The 17,534-nt window shown below is 35.6% G+C and overlaps 2 protein-coding genes across 4 annotated transcripts in view; both read right to left on the bottom strand.

The window, feature by feature from the left end:
* Window positions 1-750: 750 nt before the first annotated feature.
* Window positions 751-1,974, bottom strand: LOC128866402 (aldo-keto reductase family 1 member B1). Its single transcript, XM_054107102.1, has one exon. The coding sequence runs from the start codon at window positions 1,770-1,772 to the stop codon at window positions 837-839; it is 936 nt and encodes a 311-aa protein (XP_053963077.1). The 5' UTR covers window positions 1,773-1,974; the 3' UTR covers window positions 751-836.
* A 12,682-nt stretch (window positions 1,975-14,656) lies between these two features.
* The window catches only part of LOC128866398 (rap guanine nucleotide exchange factor 4), a 132,360-nt gene continuing 129,482 nt past the window's right edge, over window positions 14,657-17,534 (bottom strand). For all 3 annotated transcript variants that reach the window (XM_054107098.1, XM_054107101.1, XM_054107099.1), the window contains one exon: window positions 14,657-17,501. In XM_054107098.1, the coding sequence (XP_053963073.1) occupies window positions 17,374-17,501 (128 nt within the window). In that variant the 3' untranslated portion in view covers window positions 14,657-17,373. The remainder of the gene's footprint in view (window positions 17,502-17,534) is intronic.

Below are 17,534 nucleotides of genomic sequence, written 5' to 3'. Positions count from 1 at the left end.
TGACTCCGAACGGCAGATATTTTTCATGAGGAGATTTTTCATGGCAGAAATATTCTCGGAGATTTGCCATTGCCTCTGAGGGGCAGCCGCTATTAGAAAAAAATTTTCTTCATTTTGCTGATTCCAACCTACGTTTCTCCGAATTTCGAATGTTAGTCACGCACCAACTTATTCGGCTACGACGGCCACCGTTACTTGTGGGTACGAGAAAAAGCGATTTGTGCGATAAATCATGGGTCTGAGTCACATTACAATTCTAGAAGATAATTTAGCTCTTATCTAGAGTGCTAACATTTTATCGTTTAAGAGATATTACCTATCGTCAGTATCTGGTAGGATGTACGGGAGTTAATTTTAATTTTTTTTAGAATCAAATATGCAATTTATTTACCTGGATCGTTGGAAATATTAAGACGTAAAAATTTACTTTTAGATATATTGCACTGAATTATAGCTCGATATTGCTATTGTTGTAATAACATAAGATTTTCCACTCAGATCTTTTAGAAATGCTTCTGAATTGGCAGTTCTTGGCCGAATTTAAATCCGGGTCGTTTAGGTAACGTAGAAGCGACTGTCGAGGATCATCGCTTTCGCTTTCCTTTTACAATGGATTTAAGTTTTCTATCGAAATCGAACCAGGCACAGGTTCATCTACAATTATTGCTAAAACTGCCACAACCCTGAAAGGCATCTTTAAATTTTTATTAATTGTAGGCATGCATTTAAATAAGTATACAAATGCAACTCTTTCATTTAAATATGTATCTATATTTTTATTTGTATTTGTTGTAAAAATATAATATATAAAATAAATATATGTACATATAACACAGTTAGAACTCTACATTGAATGGAAAGTACTTATGGTGACTCATAGCCGAAAAGGGAACTAACCGTTGCCCTGTATGGTATCCGTCCACGATTTTCATATCTTCTTCGCTCAGTTCAAAGCCAAAAATGTCAAAGTTTTCCGCAATTCGACTTTTGGAAACAGATTTCGGAATAGGAATAGTGCCTAGCTGTAATAGATAACGCAAACAGAGCTGCGCAGTTGTTTTCCCGTATTTTTGTGCCAAATTCTTTGCTGTGTCATCGTACAGAAAGGGAGGCCATTGTTGATCTGGTTTGGGGCGAGCCAACGGACAATAGGCAGTAATAACAATGCCATGCTGTCGTGAATAATCTATCAACTTTTTTTGATTAAATCCAGGATGACATTCCACTTGATTGACCAACGGGCGAATGCGACATTGCTGCAGAACACGTTCTGTTTGGTGCGAATTGAAATTTGACAGGCCAATACCACGCACCAACCCCAAGTCAACAAGGTTCTCCATAGCACGCCAAGTGTCTAGGTAGTCCACATCAGAAAGCTCCAAAGTGCCGTGGACATTGCCATCCCCTTTATGTATTTGGCCAACCGGAAAATGCATAAGATACAAATCGATGTAGTCCAGTCCGAGACTCGACAAACTCTTGCGGCACGCGTGTTCTACTAAATGAGGCTCATGATGGATGCCACCCAACTTGGTAACCACGAATATGTCTTCACGTTTAATAATGCCTTCCGATATTTTCGCATTGATGGCACGACCCACTTCGTCTTCATTTTCATACACAAAAGCAGTGTCGACGTGTCTATAACCCAGGTCAATAGCATCTTTCACGGCAAGTTCCGCATCTGATTCGCGGGAGCGCCATGTGCCTAAACCAATAGAAGGCATCTCCTGGCCGTTGCTAAGTTTGATTTTTGGTGCAAACGTAGTCATCTTCCTATAATTTTTTTTTTTTTTTTTTTTGGGTTTAGGTTGCTTCAGAATTTCTGAGGAAAGATTGAAGCCTTATTTGGCCAGCTTAAGAGCTAAAACGCCAACTCCAAGTGTAAGTTTTCTTTTGTTTCCGGTTATAGTTTGACTTGTGTCATCTGTTTTATAGGTTTACTTGAATGTCTTTAAGGAAGTTAGTGATGGTATTGTAATGGTTTATGTTGGTGTTTCGATAGAATTCGATTATTGATGAGTTATTATTGATAGGTGGGTACTTGTTTCTTGAATTAGAGTACTTGTTGCAGTGAAATATGATGTGGTTTGTGTTTTCTATCGTATTGCATGTTTCGCATTTATTATTGTTGTATATTTTCATTTTGAATAGTGTATCTTTGCAAAAGGTGTGGCTTGAAAGGATTCTATTGAACTGCTTTAGTTCTGTTGGTTGCATTTTATGGTCTTTTTTATGAAACCAGGGTTTTTTTAGTAGTCCTGGAAATAATCGGCCATAAGCTTTGCCTTTATTTAAAATTTTTTGTTTGTATTCTTGTTCCCATTCTTCTTTTATTTTTTTATGTATCTCTTTTATAGCATCTTTTATTGTCCAGGGTATTCTGATTAGGCTTCCGGTTAGTGGTGCGTTCTTTGCTGCAGAGTCTACTTTGTCGTTCGGTTTAATGTTGCTGTGGGCGGGGATGTGGTGCATTTCCAACTTTTCGATATCTGAAGCATGTATGGCTTCTATAATGTTTTGAGCGATGTAGTTATCGCTTTCCTGGTTTTTAGTGTGCTGATACTACTGAGGCTATCTGAGAGGATGGCTACTTTCGGGAATTTTTGTTGTATGGCGAATTCTATTGCTTTTTCTATTGCAATCAGTTCGGCTGTCATAGAAGCTACTGTTTTATTGCAGTAATATGTTTCCCCTGTGTTCGATTTTTCATGTATGAATGCTATTCCTGTTTGGTTGTATCTTATTGATCCATCTGTGAATATTATTTCGAATTGGTTGTCTTCGAGTTGTTGCTTTTTTTCCTGATAAATCTGCTTTATAATGTCCTGGTTTGTTTCTTTTTTGTTTTTACCTGTTTCTTTGAGGAATCTGTCGTTCAAATGTAGTTTTTGAGTATGTGCCGGTTTGTTGTTAATAGGTGCTATGTTTTGAAAGATTAGGTTATATTTTTGGCATGTTGAATAGTAGCTGGATTTTTTATCAAGGTTGTTAGATAGTATCATTCTTTTTGCCGGTAGGTTGTATGCAATACATTTGGTTATTTCTTTTGCTGTTGCCATCTCCAATCTGTATTTGGGTGGCATCTCTGCCGCCATATGTAAATTGTGTGCATTGGCGTCGATCTAATTAGTCCTAAACTTCGTCTCATGTTTGTATTGCAGCATTTCGTGAGTTTTTGTAAAGCGGCTTTGGAAATGTTGGCGAAGGTTGAAGCGGCGTAGTCCATTTTTGCTCGGGCGAAGGTTTTGTACAGTTGCAGGGCTCTTTGTGGATTTATTCCGAAGGTGCAACCGCCTAGTATATTTAGAAAGAGGCACGTTTGGTTGGTTTTATCCACTATTTGTTTAATATGTTGTGTGCATGAGTTATTTACGCTTAGTGACCGATTACAAGCCGTATGTAGTGATAATACCATGTCAAACTTTCTCCCTGTAACCAGAGGTGTACCTCAAGGCTCTATCCTTGGCCCTCTTTTATTTGTCTTGTACATTAACGATTTGTTCGGTGTGATTAAATATAGTGATGCCCATGTATATGCTGATGACGTTCAATTATATGTTAGTTGTCCCATTGGCTGCATTGATATTTGCATAAGCAATATGAATTCTGACTTGAGCCTCACAAGCAAGTCGGCTTCTGAAAATGGGTTAATTCTTAATCCTGATAAGTCCCAATGCATCGTTATTTACAAAAAATATATCAAGCTCGATGGCTATACACAAGTCAAACTAAATGGCGCTGAGATTAAATATGTGGACAATGTTAAAAATCTAGGGGTTACATTTAATAGAACTTTGACATGGAGCAACCACATTTTTACTGTCATAGGCAAAGTTTATGGTATGCTCCGAAATTTATGGACAACTCAATATTTTACACCAGTAAATACTCGACTGCTACTAGCTAAAACGTATTTGTTACCAACGTTACTGTATGGTTGCGAGTTATATACTCCTTGTGATAGTGTGTGTCGTAGTAAGCTTAATGTTTTGTATAACAACATTGCTAGGTACGTGTACTGTAAAAAACGTTATGACCATATTTCAGTATTTGCGAAAAAAATTGCTTCCGTATCCTTTAACGACTTGCTTAGGTTTAAATGTTTAGTTTTACTCCACAAGATCATAAACACTCAAAAACCCAGATACCTCAAAGATCGACTTATGCCTTCAAAGTTCTGCCGCTCGTTAAACATAGTCCCGATGAAATACAGTTGTTTGGTGACTGAACGTCAATACTTTGTGTTCTCTGTCCGTCTTTGGAATACCTTACCTTACAAAATGAAACGTATAAAAGAAAGCTCGTGTTTCAAAAATAAATTGCTTCGCTATCTTGCCGAAAATTGCTGAATGTACTTTAAATCTCTTCCCATTAATCCCTACTCCTGCTACCACTATTTTTTAAGTTACTTTCCTTTTAATACTTTCTCCAACTTATACTTCTTTACTACTATCTGTAATTTTAATTTTAATTTTGATTTTACTGTTAATCCTTTTATGTCAACTATTCTTAAGGTCAATCATTGTAAAAATAACCTATGGTTGTATGTTTTGACTTTAATAATAAATAAATAAATAAATAAATAAATATGTATCTGCCCAGGTATTTAATTTGGTGAACTTGTTCCAGTCTATTGTTGTTTAAATGGATATTTATTTCCGAGCTTTTTTGGTTGAAGTATATGACTTTCGTTTTGGTGCAGTTAACTTTAAGGTTTATTTTATTACAGATGTCCGTGAATTCCTTTATCTTGTCATTGAGGATGGTCTGAGTTTGTTCTTTTTTACGATTGTAACAAACAATGAAGAAATCGTCGGCGAATTGGAACAGTTTGCAGTTTTCGTTGATTATTGCGTGGGTCTGTGTGGTGTATAGATTGAAGAGTGTCGGGCTGAGTCCACTGCCTTGAGCTAGTTCATTGCTCGTGCTTACTTTCTCATGGCCTAGTATGAGATGTCGGCGTTTTAGGAAGGACGTTATCCATCTGGTTACTCTCTCATTTATCTGCGTTTTCTTTAGTATGCTATTTAGAGTGTTGATGTCAACGGAGTCGTATGCTTTTTCCACATCTACACACGCTGCCATTACTTGTTGTTTTTCGCTTTTGTGTAGGGATATCGTGTTTATCAAGTCGTTGGTACGTTGAGCTGTCGAGTGGTGTTTACGAAATCCGTAGGATCGACTCGGGAGTAAGTTGTGGTCTTTAATTTTGTTATCTATGTGTAGTTTTAGAATACCTTCTAGAAGTTTTGCCAATACTGGGAGTAAGCATATCGGTCTGTAGTTGAATATGTTTGTTAAGTCGCCTGTTTTTTTGGGGATTGGTATTATTCTAATGTTCCTCCAATCTTCTGGTATTGCGCCTTCTTTCCAAACGTTTTCTATTAAATTGAATAGTTTTATTTGTTCTTCGTCTTGCAGTTGTAGCAGCATACGGTATGAAATTTGGTCTGGCCCTTTTGCTGAGTTTTTGTTTCTAGTGTGTAGGAACTTTTTTTTTTTTTTTTTGGAATTTGAGATGTGTTTGGCGGGATTTTACATCCACAAAAAGCCAGGGTGTTCAACGTTTGGTATTGAAAAATACCTATTTTCGGTATGTAAAACTAAGTGCTCTGGTGCATCAAAGTTTTGAGAGTGACATTATTTAAAAGGAAAGGTTGGCAGCACTAAGAAATGAAATAAAAGACTTAAAGACTTCATTGTTTTTAAATATGGAAACGAGGTCCGGGTATGAATCAAAAAAGCTGTAATTTGTTCTGATGTGATTGAGGAGTGGACAGTTAAAGATTCTGTGAACGTACGAGTTAATTTCACCGCACATACAAAGATCAGTGTTATTGGCCCCTATTTTGTGCAAAAATACGCTGTCATAAGTACATCCTACTAGTATTCTATTTACCATTTTGATAATTTTGACATCAAAGGAAGCTTTGTAAAACCAAGGTTTTGTCGGTAAGCAATCATGCAGTTTAGCAAAAAGGTTTGGTTTTTCTTCTGAGAAAGAACGAAAGCCGTCATACCAATCCCTGAATATTAAATTTCTTATAATTCTGAGTGCCTCTTCAAAAGTGAATTCTACGCTCAATATTGAGCCGTAGCAAACAGCTTTTTTTGCAATAGCATCGGCTCTTTCATTTATTGGAATACCAACATGTCCAGGCGTCCAAATCACCCGAACACTGTCAAAACCGTATTCATTTACGTTTTGTTTAAAAAGAGTAACACAGCAGTTGTTGGAGCTTGCTTTCTTGAGCAGCAGACATGAACTCAGACTATCAGTAAAAATACAGATCTTACTCATTTTGCATTCTTTCGCAATATCTAAGGCCTTAAGCAAGGCCCACAATTCACCAAAAGTGGAGGAGGTTCGCATTTCTATTTTAAACAAATGCTCCGTGTTGTTTGTAACATTAAAAATGCCACATCCAACGGCATTAAGCTCAACAGACGCATCAGTTGCCAGAAGATCGACACCATCACGCTTGAGTTCATCGATTTTTTCAGCAAAAATAGCTTTAATTTCATGATTAGAAAATTTGCTTTTCGCTCTAGACAAGGAGTCATCTATCACCACCAAGTTTTCACAGTTTACAGACATTAAATTTACATTGGTATTCACAAAAATCTCTTCAAATTTTTTGAAAACAAAGCTATAACTGGATTTAACCTCTGCAGAGTTTTCAATCATTTTGTAAATGCTAGAGTTTGTTTGTTTTAATTTCACGATTTCTTTGGCAGTAAGCCAAAGAGATCTTTCAGTGGGTGGTAACTCATAGGCAACAGCATACAGCAAGGGAACTGGTGTAGCTGGAGGAACCCCTAAACTTCTCCTAAGGAAGCAATTTTGAAAGGTAGTAATCTTTCTGATCACAGTCTTATTTGCATGACCGGTGGTGGTCCTACAATACTCAATTTTTGATCTTATAAAGCTTCTATAGAACTTCATGGCAGTCTGAGGGTGTAACCCAGCCCTGACAGAAGTCCACATCTTGAAAAAATTTAAATTGAAGGCCGATTCCTTGATTATCTGATCATAGTGCGTTCCTAGGGTCAGTGATGAGTTTATTACACGACCAAGGAACTTAATACTTTTTGTCTGTTTAATCATCACACTGCCAAAATTATTGTTCAGAGTTTTACGTTTCCCTTTGCAACATACATCAGGTTGCATTTCTCAAGGTTGAATGGCAGATTTAACGTATTCGCCACAAGATTAAACTCTCGAACTTTACTGTGGAGATTGGCCTCAGCCAAATCAAAATCTCTATGATATGAGGCAATAATAAAATCATCCGCAAATTGATAGATGGAGGTACAATTATCCTGAATATCGTGCAACTTAGCCGTATAGACATTAAAAAGTATAGGCGATAAACAGCTACCTTGGGGTAAGCCGTCATTTACAACAACCGAATCCGTACCAATTTTTAGGATTCTATTGGATAGGAACTTCGCAATCCAGGACGTATAATGACCCTCTATGCCTTTTTTTCTGAGTATATCGACTAACAGATTACCCCTTACACAGTTATAGGCATTTTCTATATCCAAGGTAAGGAGTATAACCTTAAGACCTCTATTTTTCCATATAGCAATTTCATGTTATAATTGATTGATGCACATAGCAGCCGATCTATCCTTCCTGTACGCAAAAGAGTTCCTGGGGAGGGCGCGACTCCCATCAAAGGCATCGGTTATTCTTAGCTTGAGCATTTGGTTAATTAGCTTTAACATGACTGAAATCAAGGAAATAGGTCTAAAATTTTTGAAGTCTGTGAGGTCTTTATCTTTTTTTGGAATGGGAACAATCTTAATATATCTCCACGATTCTCTAATATTATTTGCAAGAAAAGCATCATTTAGCGCTGTTAAAAGGTTGCATAAGCTTTTGTCAGAGAGAGCGCGAATCATGTCGTATGTTATTCCATCACAGCCTCCTGCTGAGCGCCGTTTTTTGGCATTAAGCACCGTGACCACTTCATCATACTGAAAGGCTAGCCTGGATACAGGAGTTGTATTGGGTGATTCCTGCCAGACAGCAGAGTTGGGTGGTACCTGTGATTTCAAATGCTTAAGGTACACATCATTATTGTCTGAGTTCCACTTAGAGTCTGCAGAATATCCATTTACTCCTCTAAGGCATTTAACAAAATTCCACGCCTCTCTCGAATTTGAATTACAATTCAGCTCCGCTATTTTTTCCTCAAAATTTTCTTTTTTGGCTTCTTTTACTTCAGCTTGCCACACCTTCTTGCGTTGCAAAGCTACTTCCAAATTTTCCGGAGATGGGTAGTGTTTAGCTTTTTTGTAAGCAGCAACAAGTAGACGATAGGACTTGGCTAGTCCCTCGTTCCACCATGCCTTTGGTTTGCATTTCTCAGACCAACGGAAGTTGGCAGCAGATATTTCTTCTTGAAGTTTATTTTCGATCATTTCAAAAGATGGATCAAAGGAAATATCCCCTAAGGCATTTAGAAGCTTCTTTTTGGCCAGAAATTTGGGATTGTTAATACTAACTTTGGAGAACTCTATTAGAATTGGGAAATGGTGGCTACCACCAAGCTGAAAAGGCAGAAGATTTCAAGTACAGTTGGTAGGAGCATTTGTGAAGGTTAGATCCAAAACCGACCCATTGGTCCTGTTTAGATATCTTTTAAAAGTATAACAAGAATTGTTCAGACACCAGAAATCGGATGAATTTAAAAGTTCAACCAATTTCTTACCTCTGGGTGAATTTAAACTGTCACCCCATACAGTCGATCTGGCATTGAAATCCCCACAAATTAACACATTTCTAAAACCGTTTAGAAACTGAAACAACCTTTTGACTTCGGTCGCAAATTCATTTAAGTGTAGACTTGGAGGGAAGTAGACCGCACAAATTACAAAGTTTGGGTTTAAATTAACCGTCTTTGCAACAATTATATCCAGATTAGAAGCGAACGTTATGCTCCTGAATTGAATCTGTTTTTTCAGGGCTATGGCAACACCCCCATAGCCATCTGGTCTGTTTTTTCTAATCATATTAAAATTGATAAATTTTCTACATTTATTTTCATTATACTCAAATATTTCACTAAGACAAACCACATCAACACGATTATTATTAATATAATAATCAATATTGTCTATATTTGTCTTTAAGGATTGGCAATTATATTGCAGACATTTCATCTAATGAATCTACTGATGCCGAACCGCACTTAAAAAGTGCTACGTCTCGATTAGCCAAAATCTGATCCCTCATACCGCTCAGTTTGGTGACCTGGGCAAGGGTCTCAGTATCATTAAGTCTTACACAAGTAGCTTTAGCTATCTTCACTAGCTCCCATAACACCTTTTCTAGCTGGGAAGTAATTTGATAGTCTTGTCTTTCATAGACTGGAACCACACGAGGCTTGGTATTTTTGTTCAAGACCTTATCAGGCTTGACAGAAGACTGTTTGGGAATTGCACCCTTCTTGACAACTGAGCTATATTTCTTTTTTGTCAAGGAACGATTTATGACTTCATTAGAGTCTATCATGTTGTCGTTCTCAACCAGTACCGGAAAATCCGTATCTTCAACATCTAAGACATCGAAGCGGTTGTTGCTTTTCGGAAAGAAAGTATTTAGCACTTCTTTACGAGATAACTTTTTTACGGTTTTCAATTTATTAACTTCATTTTCCTTCTTCCATACTGGACACTTTTCCCTATCTGAATATTTATGGTCGTTACCTTTGCATAGAATGCATTGATTTATTTTGCAGGGCGGTATACAAACTTCCGTACTACCACAGAGCAAACAGCGTTTACTACTTTTACAGCCTTTTTGTGTGTGTCCTAGTCTTCCACAGTTGTAGCATTGTCTAACAGATGGAAAGTAATGTTCTACTTTAAAATTTGTATACTCAAGCTTGACTTCCTTAGGTAGGCTGTTGCCCAAAAATCCCAGCTTAACTGAGAAGGTTGGGAGAAATTTGCTTGAATCCTCCGGATCACGTCTAAGAAAACGTTGAACGAAGTTTACCTTGCTAGCAGACTTTATATCTCTCATGATTTCCGCATTGGAAAGGTAAAGAGCGACTCCTCGAATTACGCCATATGTTTCAAAAGCCGTTCTGGGAATGAAAGGCTTTAGCTTCATTTTTAAAATGTCATTATTAGTGACGAAACTGTTTGCCGATTTGGGATTGCAGAAGAATACCTTATATAAGGTGACACCAACTGCTTCGATTATATCAATATCCTGTATTTTTAAGTGACGGATATGCTGATATAGACTCATGCCATTTCTAATTTTGATATTTTTGAATAGGTCACACTCTGAGGTGTCTACCAAAACAAAAGGTTTGCCTATAAAATTGGATGGATAGTAAACGGAACTATCAGAATTATTTGTATTCTGGATTTTTTTGGCAGTTGCATTTTTTTCAACTGTACCAGTTTCGGCATTACAAATATTTTACATTTTTACGGAGTCTTTCGAAGATTTTACAACCTCACACTCCATCATCTCCTCACTCTCATTTTCATCTGACTGAAATCCACTCTTCTCAACCGAAGCATGTGGTTTGGTCGGATCAAGAATATGTCTCACTCTTTTTTTCTTAAATATATCGCTTTGACCTTTGTTTTTAGTCTTTCGCAGATTTGTATCCACTTTTTCACTAGCAGGTTTATGGATCAGAGATTCATTGCTAGCGCAAAATTCCTCAAAATCCTCTGCTGAGCACGATGCCGAAGGCGTTGAGGACGCCATCGCATCACCTTTTTTGCGGCTTACCGCAGGCACTTTTGCGGTAAGAAAACTCTATACGTTAGTCTTTCAGGTAGAAATTCCAGGAAGTAATAAAAAAAAAAAAACACGTGGTTTTCACAGACAGAACTATTACAGCGCTATACACCGAATTCCGCGAAAAAAATGTCACTATCTATTGTATCTTTCACTTTCACTACGCCTTTTCTTTTTTTGCTAAATGAAACCAGAGCACTGAAAAAAAACACACCGATCACAGCTGTGTCACGAATGCGACTGGGTGTAGGAACTTTTGGAAGTTGGTTATATTCATTTCTAATAGAGTGTGGTCTGCGTTATTGATATTTGTGTTCGTAGGTGTGGAGTCTTGGTGTGTGTTTCTAGCTATGAATTCTAGATATTTTCTTTTATCTTGGTTATTCCAGGAGTTGTTTATTTGTTTTTCGCATTGGTATTTTTTAAGGTTTTTTATTTTCGCCCACATATCCTTAATATTTGTTGGTTCGGAAATTTCGTCTATAACTTCTTTGAATGCTTTATTTTTTTGTTCTTTTATATGTTCTCTGAGATTATTTTCAGCGTTTGTTAGGAGGTTACAGTTTTCATTAGTTTTGTGCTGATTATATTTTTTCCGTGCGGCATTTCTTAGTCTGAATAATCTTTGGGATTCGTTGGTCCACCAATGTTTTGGTACATATTTATTGTTATAGTTATTGATTGTATTTTTCTCTATGGTTTTTCTTATGGCGCTGGTGAATTCTTCTAGGGTGTTTCCTATTTTCAGATTATTCATCTCTTTGAGTACGTTGTTCATTAAAATTTTAGCTGTTGTTTGATGGGGTATGAATTTATCCTTTAGTGTTATGATTATTGGGTTATGGTTGCTGTTTGTCAGTTTGCTTATCGTGTTCTATGTATAGTTGATATTTTGGTTTATGAAAGTTACGTCTATAGCCGATGATGAGTTGTTGTTCAGTTCATTAAAGGTTTCTTGGGTTTCTTTGATTTGTTTGGATTCTATTGTGATCATGTTTGTTTTTACGGGTTTTGTGGCTTCTCTCCATTGTTACATTGTTTTTAGGGCATTTTCTTCTTCCCTTTGTCTGTTTTTGTTATTGGTTTTTGTAACTTTGGCGTAAGGTACTAGTTTGTGGATGTAGGAGGTGGAGCTGTTTTCTTTATTAAGTGTCGGATTTGTTGTTTCTTTCCGGAGGGCAGGGAATTGTTGGTCGTAGTTGTCAAGTAACTCGAATCTATTTCCAAGAATATCGGTTACTTTTTTGTGTGCTTCCTTGTGGGAGATGTTGTCTAATGTCATGGTTCTTTTTATAATAAAGGCCTTTACTCTTGCTGGGCAGTCTTTGGCCGTTGGAGCATGTTCGAATTTGCAATTGACGCAGGACAGTTTTTGGCATTGTCCCTCTATCTCGTGGGTTTGAAAGCATTTCCTGCATCTTTCCGTTTTTTCTTTGCAGTGTTGTGCAAAATGGTTGAACCTGAAGCATCTGTAGCATTGCGATAGTGTTATATATGTCTGGACTTTTATTTTGGCGTAGGCGTATGTCACTTCGTCTGGTATATTTTGTCTTTTGAAGAAAATTTTTACCCTTCTGGTAGGGATCCGTTTTTCTTTATCGTCTCTGTCCCTTCGTTCCACTCTAACCAGTTTTTGTATCGGTATGGCAGACTTAATATCTGCTTTGAGTTCTTCCATAGATATTTCTGTCGGTATGTCAAATATGATGCCTATCTTAGATATACAATGTTGAAGGATTCTGGGTACGTATCCTCTTTCTATCAGGTTCTTGTTGCTGCAAATCGCGTTGGCTATTTCCGCTCGCTTGCACGTTACTTTCACCCTTCCGTATCCCACTTTGCTCACTTCTTTTAGTTCTACGATCTTTAGTTTTTTTAAAAGGTTGGACACTGCTATGACGTTTATAGGTTTTCTTCCTAGTCCGTCGGTCTTTGAGTCGATGAAGACTATAAAAGGTCCCTGGTGGTCATTATCGTATCTAGGTTCTTCATTTTTGGAGTTATCTTTGGTCGTCGTTAGGGGTTTGATTATAATGTTGCTTTCTGAATGGTCAATCTTGGTTCTTTTTTGTGCGCTTGGAGATTGTTGTGCCCAGGAGCCCTCTGGCTCCTCAGCCTCCACGTCCATTTTGCGTTTGTTGTTCGCTATTTGGTTTAGTTAATTTTGATTTCTGTTTGTTGAAAGTAATAGAATTTCAAGAAACTGGTTTTTATTTTTTTTTTTTTCTCTTAAATTTTTGTTTTTCCCTTTCTTGTCTATTATTTGTTTTATTTCACTTTTTTTGTTTTTTTAAACACTTTTTTTCACTATAATTTGGTTTCCCGCTCAATCAACCGTCGTCAAGCGTTCGCCTCGGAAAGGTGAATGATTTCTATAATTTCAAGTACTTTTTACAGGCACTAACTTAATCCCTGATATTATATATAGCTGCTGTTATCGCTTTTACGTAACAAACACAGATATTCTCGCCGCTTCTTCCTTAAAAATATTTGTGATGTTTTTAAAATACTATCAATGATTGAGTGCTAGGCAATCGGCTGACTTTCTATATTAATATAATACTATTCCAGATGTTTGTACTCCGTCCACACCAAGGCGAATTTATTCAAGGTGGTTGCATTTGAGCAACACCAACAATTTTTAAATTGGAACTGTCAAGGCAAGGCGAATTGAGTATCTACGATGGCGCTATTAAAAAACAATTACTTTATTTTTCGCGATTTTGACAAGTCTGACGTCAGCTCAGTTCGCAATACAAAACAAACAAGAGTAGAAAAAATTCAGTGAATGGCTGTAATTTTGTTATTTGCGAGATTTAAACTAATCAAACTAATGAAAACGAAGTGCCGTGTGTCAAATTGTGAAAGCACAAATTAATATAAAGCCTCCAAATTTAGTTTGTTTGCGTTTTTATGCGGAAGACGCCGTGGCAAGAAAGTATGTGTTTCTGGTTTTTGGTTGTTTCCAAAGCTTTCGACTACCTTCTTCTTCACAAAAAAGTAATTCCCCTTCCTTTTGCTTGTTTATTCAACCGCAATCAAGACGAATCCATTGAAGGTGGTGTTGGTAAATCAGCGGATTTGTTTTTTTTCTTTCGCCGTGTCCATGTGGCTGTAGGCTTAGAATGAAACAAGGCGAATGCATTAATTTTTTCCAGTTTTCGAATACTTTGATTTGACAATCAAACGTACAGAACATTGTTGTTGGTCTAGTGACACCATCTTTAATGAATGCGCCTTGGAATAGATGAATGGAATAATGACAAATAGATAAAATGAGTTTGTAGCGCAATGCGAATTGATTGCTGAAGGTGGCGTCTTCTCAAAACAGTTACTTTATTTTTTGCGATTTTTACAAGTCTGACGTCAGGTACCTTACCATGCTTGCACATGCTCGCTGTCGTTTCTCACAGACTGAAAGTTTTGCGTATGGCATATATAATGGAGGACCTTTTTCAGATTTCATTGTTCCATTGAAAAAATTCCCAAAATGTGGTTATTTTTTTGCCGCTGCAGTGATCTCTCCCCTTAAGTGCTCATCAGTTCTTCTTAGACTAACTTTGGCAATGTGACAATTAATACTTACATGGACACACATAAATCACATCCCTTCGAACTGAAAGCTTAGTTGGACACAGTGCACTAAATTTTCACTGCACTGTGCATTTTACTTTCACAATTCATTTAGTGATCGTGAAAATCTGTATTTAGTGCACTATCCCATCTATGCTATGCCCAACCTTGACTGAAAGATACTTCTAAGTAGAGATTAGAGAAAGTATGCAAATTAAACAAATCTATTGTTTACTTAGTAGTTTTTTCTGCAGCCTTCAATTTCTTATTCTAAAAACAAAAATTACTGAATTCATTGTCTGTATGCATTTATTTTTATTTGAATTTTTATTCTAACACTGTTTCTGACTAATAAATATGACTTTTCAAGAAATAAATAATTCTTACAACTTTATTATACTTGTAAAAGTACATACATAAATGTATATTGAATCTGTGTAAATCGAACAAACAGTTACTATAAAAAATTGTTGAACTACAATATTGCTCGGTTGAATTTTACTGTAAAGATTTTCTTTATGCTTTTGGGTTCTGCTTATTCTTGTTTATTGAATTTTCTTGAGTTCTATAAGGTTTAGTTGCTTATAGTTAATTGGAGTTATTCTTCTTACAGTGAACTTTACTGAGACTTGCTTTTGTTTGCACCTACACACATACACATATAATATATAGTATGTATTGCACTCATGAGAAATGCACATTTTTCAAATTGGGTGCCATATATTTATTTTGTTGCAATAATGATTTGTATTTTTTCATACAAATGTATATATGCATGTGCGCTAAATTTATTTGAGGGGCTATGTAAGTTCTGAACGCAATTCTTTTAAATTTATATAAATTTTGAATTGGGATGATTGCTTTGTGAAGTTTTAAGACATTCAATTCAATTGGTGTCGATTCATATAAATAATTTTTTTTTTTTACATTTATGGAAAATGTGTACTCTTAATGTATATATTTAATGTTGAATCTCCTTGATTATAGTATGTATGCATGTACATATATATATTATTGGTGTTTAGTAAAATGTAGAATTATAATTTCAGAGCGTAACTTTAAGATTGTCAAATCTAATCACATTTAAAATCTATTTCTAAACATTTACGATTTTATACTGATTTTATTTTTACAGTGAAAATAGAGCTTCACTATCCCCAACCATAACAGTGGGATGCATGTGTACATATCTACGTTTAAATCTCAGTAGGTATACAAGTTTTGGGAAATTTCTATATTCGTCAACAAATACATTTAGCAAAATCGGCTGAGCTAAGTCCAATATATAGTATGCATATGTACATACCAAACTTCATCTTTGAGTTCTGAAATTTTCGAGTTGATTTTCTGTTTGCAAATATTTACATTTTTAAAATAAATGCTCCTAATGCATAACTATGTACATACATATTGTCCGATTTTACTAAAGGTTTCTGCAATCGCATTCCTGCCACTCGCCATCATTACTAGAATTAATCAACCATTCTTAACTTGGTAGTGAAAATATATACTACTTATATAAATTTCTGTATATGTGTTCATATATTTCTGTATAATTTTTCAAAACAAATAGTAGTACGAGTATGCATACTGTTATAAATGGACGAATTTCGAAATTTGCTGTAGATAAAGTAATGAAAGGCTTTTATTTTCTAGTATTTTGTGTTTCCTTCTACGTAACTGTGGATTCTGGTGCTTCACGTCTAGGCAAGTCAGTGCAAAAAAAAAAAAAATCTAAACATGTGGAAATTTGCTTATAAAATTCGTTTGTTCATTTTAAAGAAACCGTTATTTTGAAGTGCGCCTTTCTGTAGATTTTAGATTTTGAGCTCTTGGAATGTGTGCTACTTGGGAGATTATAGATAAAAAGGCATTGAAACTTTGTATACTTTGGTCATTTGGTGGTTTCCATCAAAGCTTCGAAATATTCATATATGTATTTATGTATATCTACATGTATATTGTAAAAGTAATAATATTACGTTTATTTTGAAAGAGAGATCGGATACGTCAGTTCCTTTATAATATAATAATATTTATTAACTGCTTGACTACATTACACAAACATTTAAAATTCTAATCCAAGTCTTTGTTGCCGTCGAAAGCATAAATATTTGAGATTCCCTAAAGATTTCCATATTCTTGGAGTGCATGAGTTCATTTTATGCGCCAAACTAATTTAATGACGTCTGTGACAGTTTAATTCTGCTATTAAATTGAAAAGGCTAGTTGCTAAATTAGAACTATTAAATATTCTGAGCATTACAATTTTTGTTTAGCCCTCTTAACTTTAATAGTAAGTATTTGAATTAAAAATTTAAAGTTTCATTGGTGTTGGTATTCCTTCTATGTTAAAGGTAAACTATTAAAAAACAATGCTATTTTATGTACATTCATATCTATAAGTAGTTTACTTTGCTTTGTTGAAAGTTTGCTGGTGAAACAAAAATTAATAATGTGCTCAAAATTTCCGAGATTATATACATAATTACAATGGATATATATACGAACGCACGCCCCATTTTTGCGAATTCGTATTTACATACAAATAGTTTAATAACAGAAAAGGTAAAAAAGCAGTAAAATTGGCTATGGCAAATACCAAACCTATGTACATTTAACGAGTTATGCTAATAATAACAGCGGAAAGTTTAACAAATAAGCTAACATAATATTAACTAATATTAAATTTTGCGAAATTACCACACTTACAATAAACATTAAAGCAAAGTTTAACTTAATTAATTTATATGTAAGTCCGAAAAAGAGTGCAAACAAGTAGGCAATAATTGATGGATGATCGATAGAATTTTCATAGTATTTGTATTATTACTAATAATTAAGGTATACATATTTATACAAATGCCTACGTTTAATCTAAAACTGTGAGTAGATGATTATAAAAATTTGGCAAAAAGTTCATTGCATCGACGGTGTTTTTGCCTGATTCATTGATTCTCTGTAGATATTTTGTGCAGGCTATTAGTTTTTGGCTTTTTTGCGTTCTACTGTTTTGCATTTTAGGCTTTACGAGTTGGTTCAATTTTTTGTGACATAGCCGTTAAAATACGCTGATTGTCTATAACTCTCAGGCAACTAATATAGGAGCGCACTTCTCCTTCACTTTTTGGTGACGGTGGCTCAAGACCTAAAGTAAAAGAAATGTCGGGTGGAAAGTCGA

Source organism: Anastrepha ludens, chromosome 6, assembly GCF_028408465.1.
Source record: "Anastrepha ludens isolate Willacy chromosome 6, idAnaLude1.1, whole genome shotgun sequence".
NCBI lineage: Eukaryota > Metazoa > Arthropoda > Insecta > Diptera > Tephritidae > Anastrepha > Anastrepha ludens.
Note: the sequence above shows the minus strand (reverse complement) of the source record. Positions and strands in the feature narration are given on the sequence as shown.

Excerpts from the sequence above, each read along its gene's own strand:
- LOC128866402 (XM_054107102.1), bottom strand. The coding sequence starts at position 1,772 with ATGACTACGTTTGCACCAAAAATCAAACTTAGCAACGGCCAGGAGATG.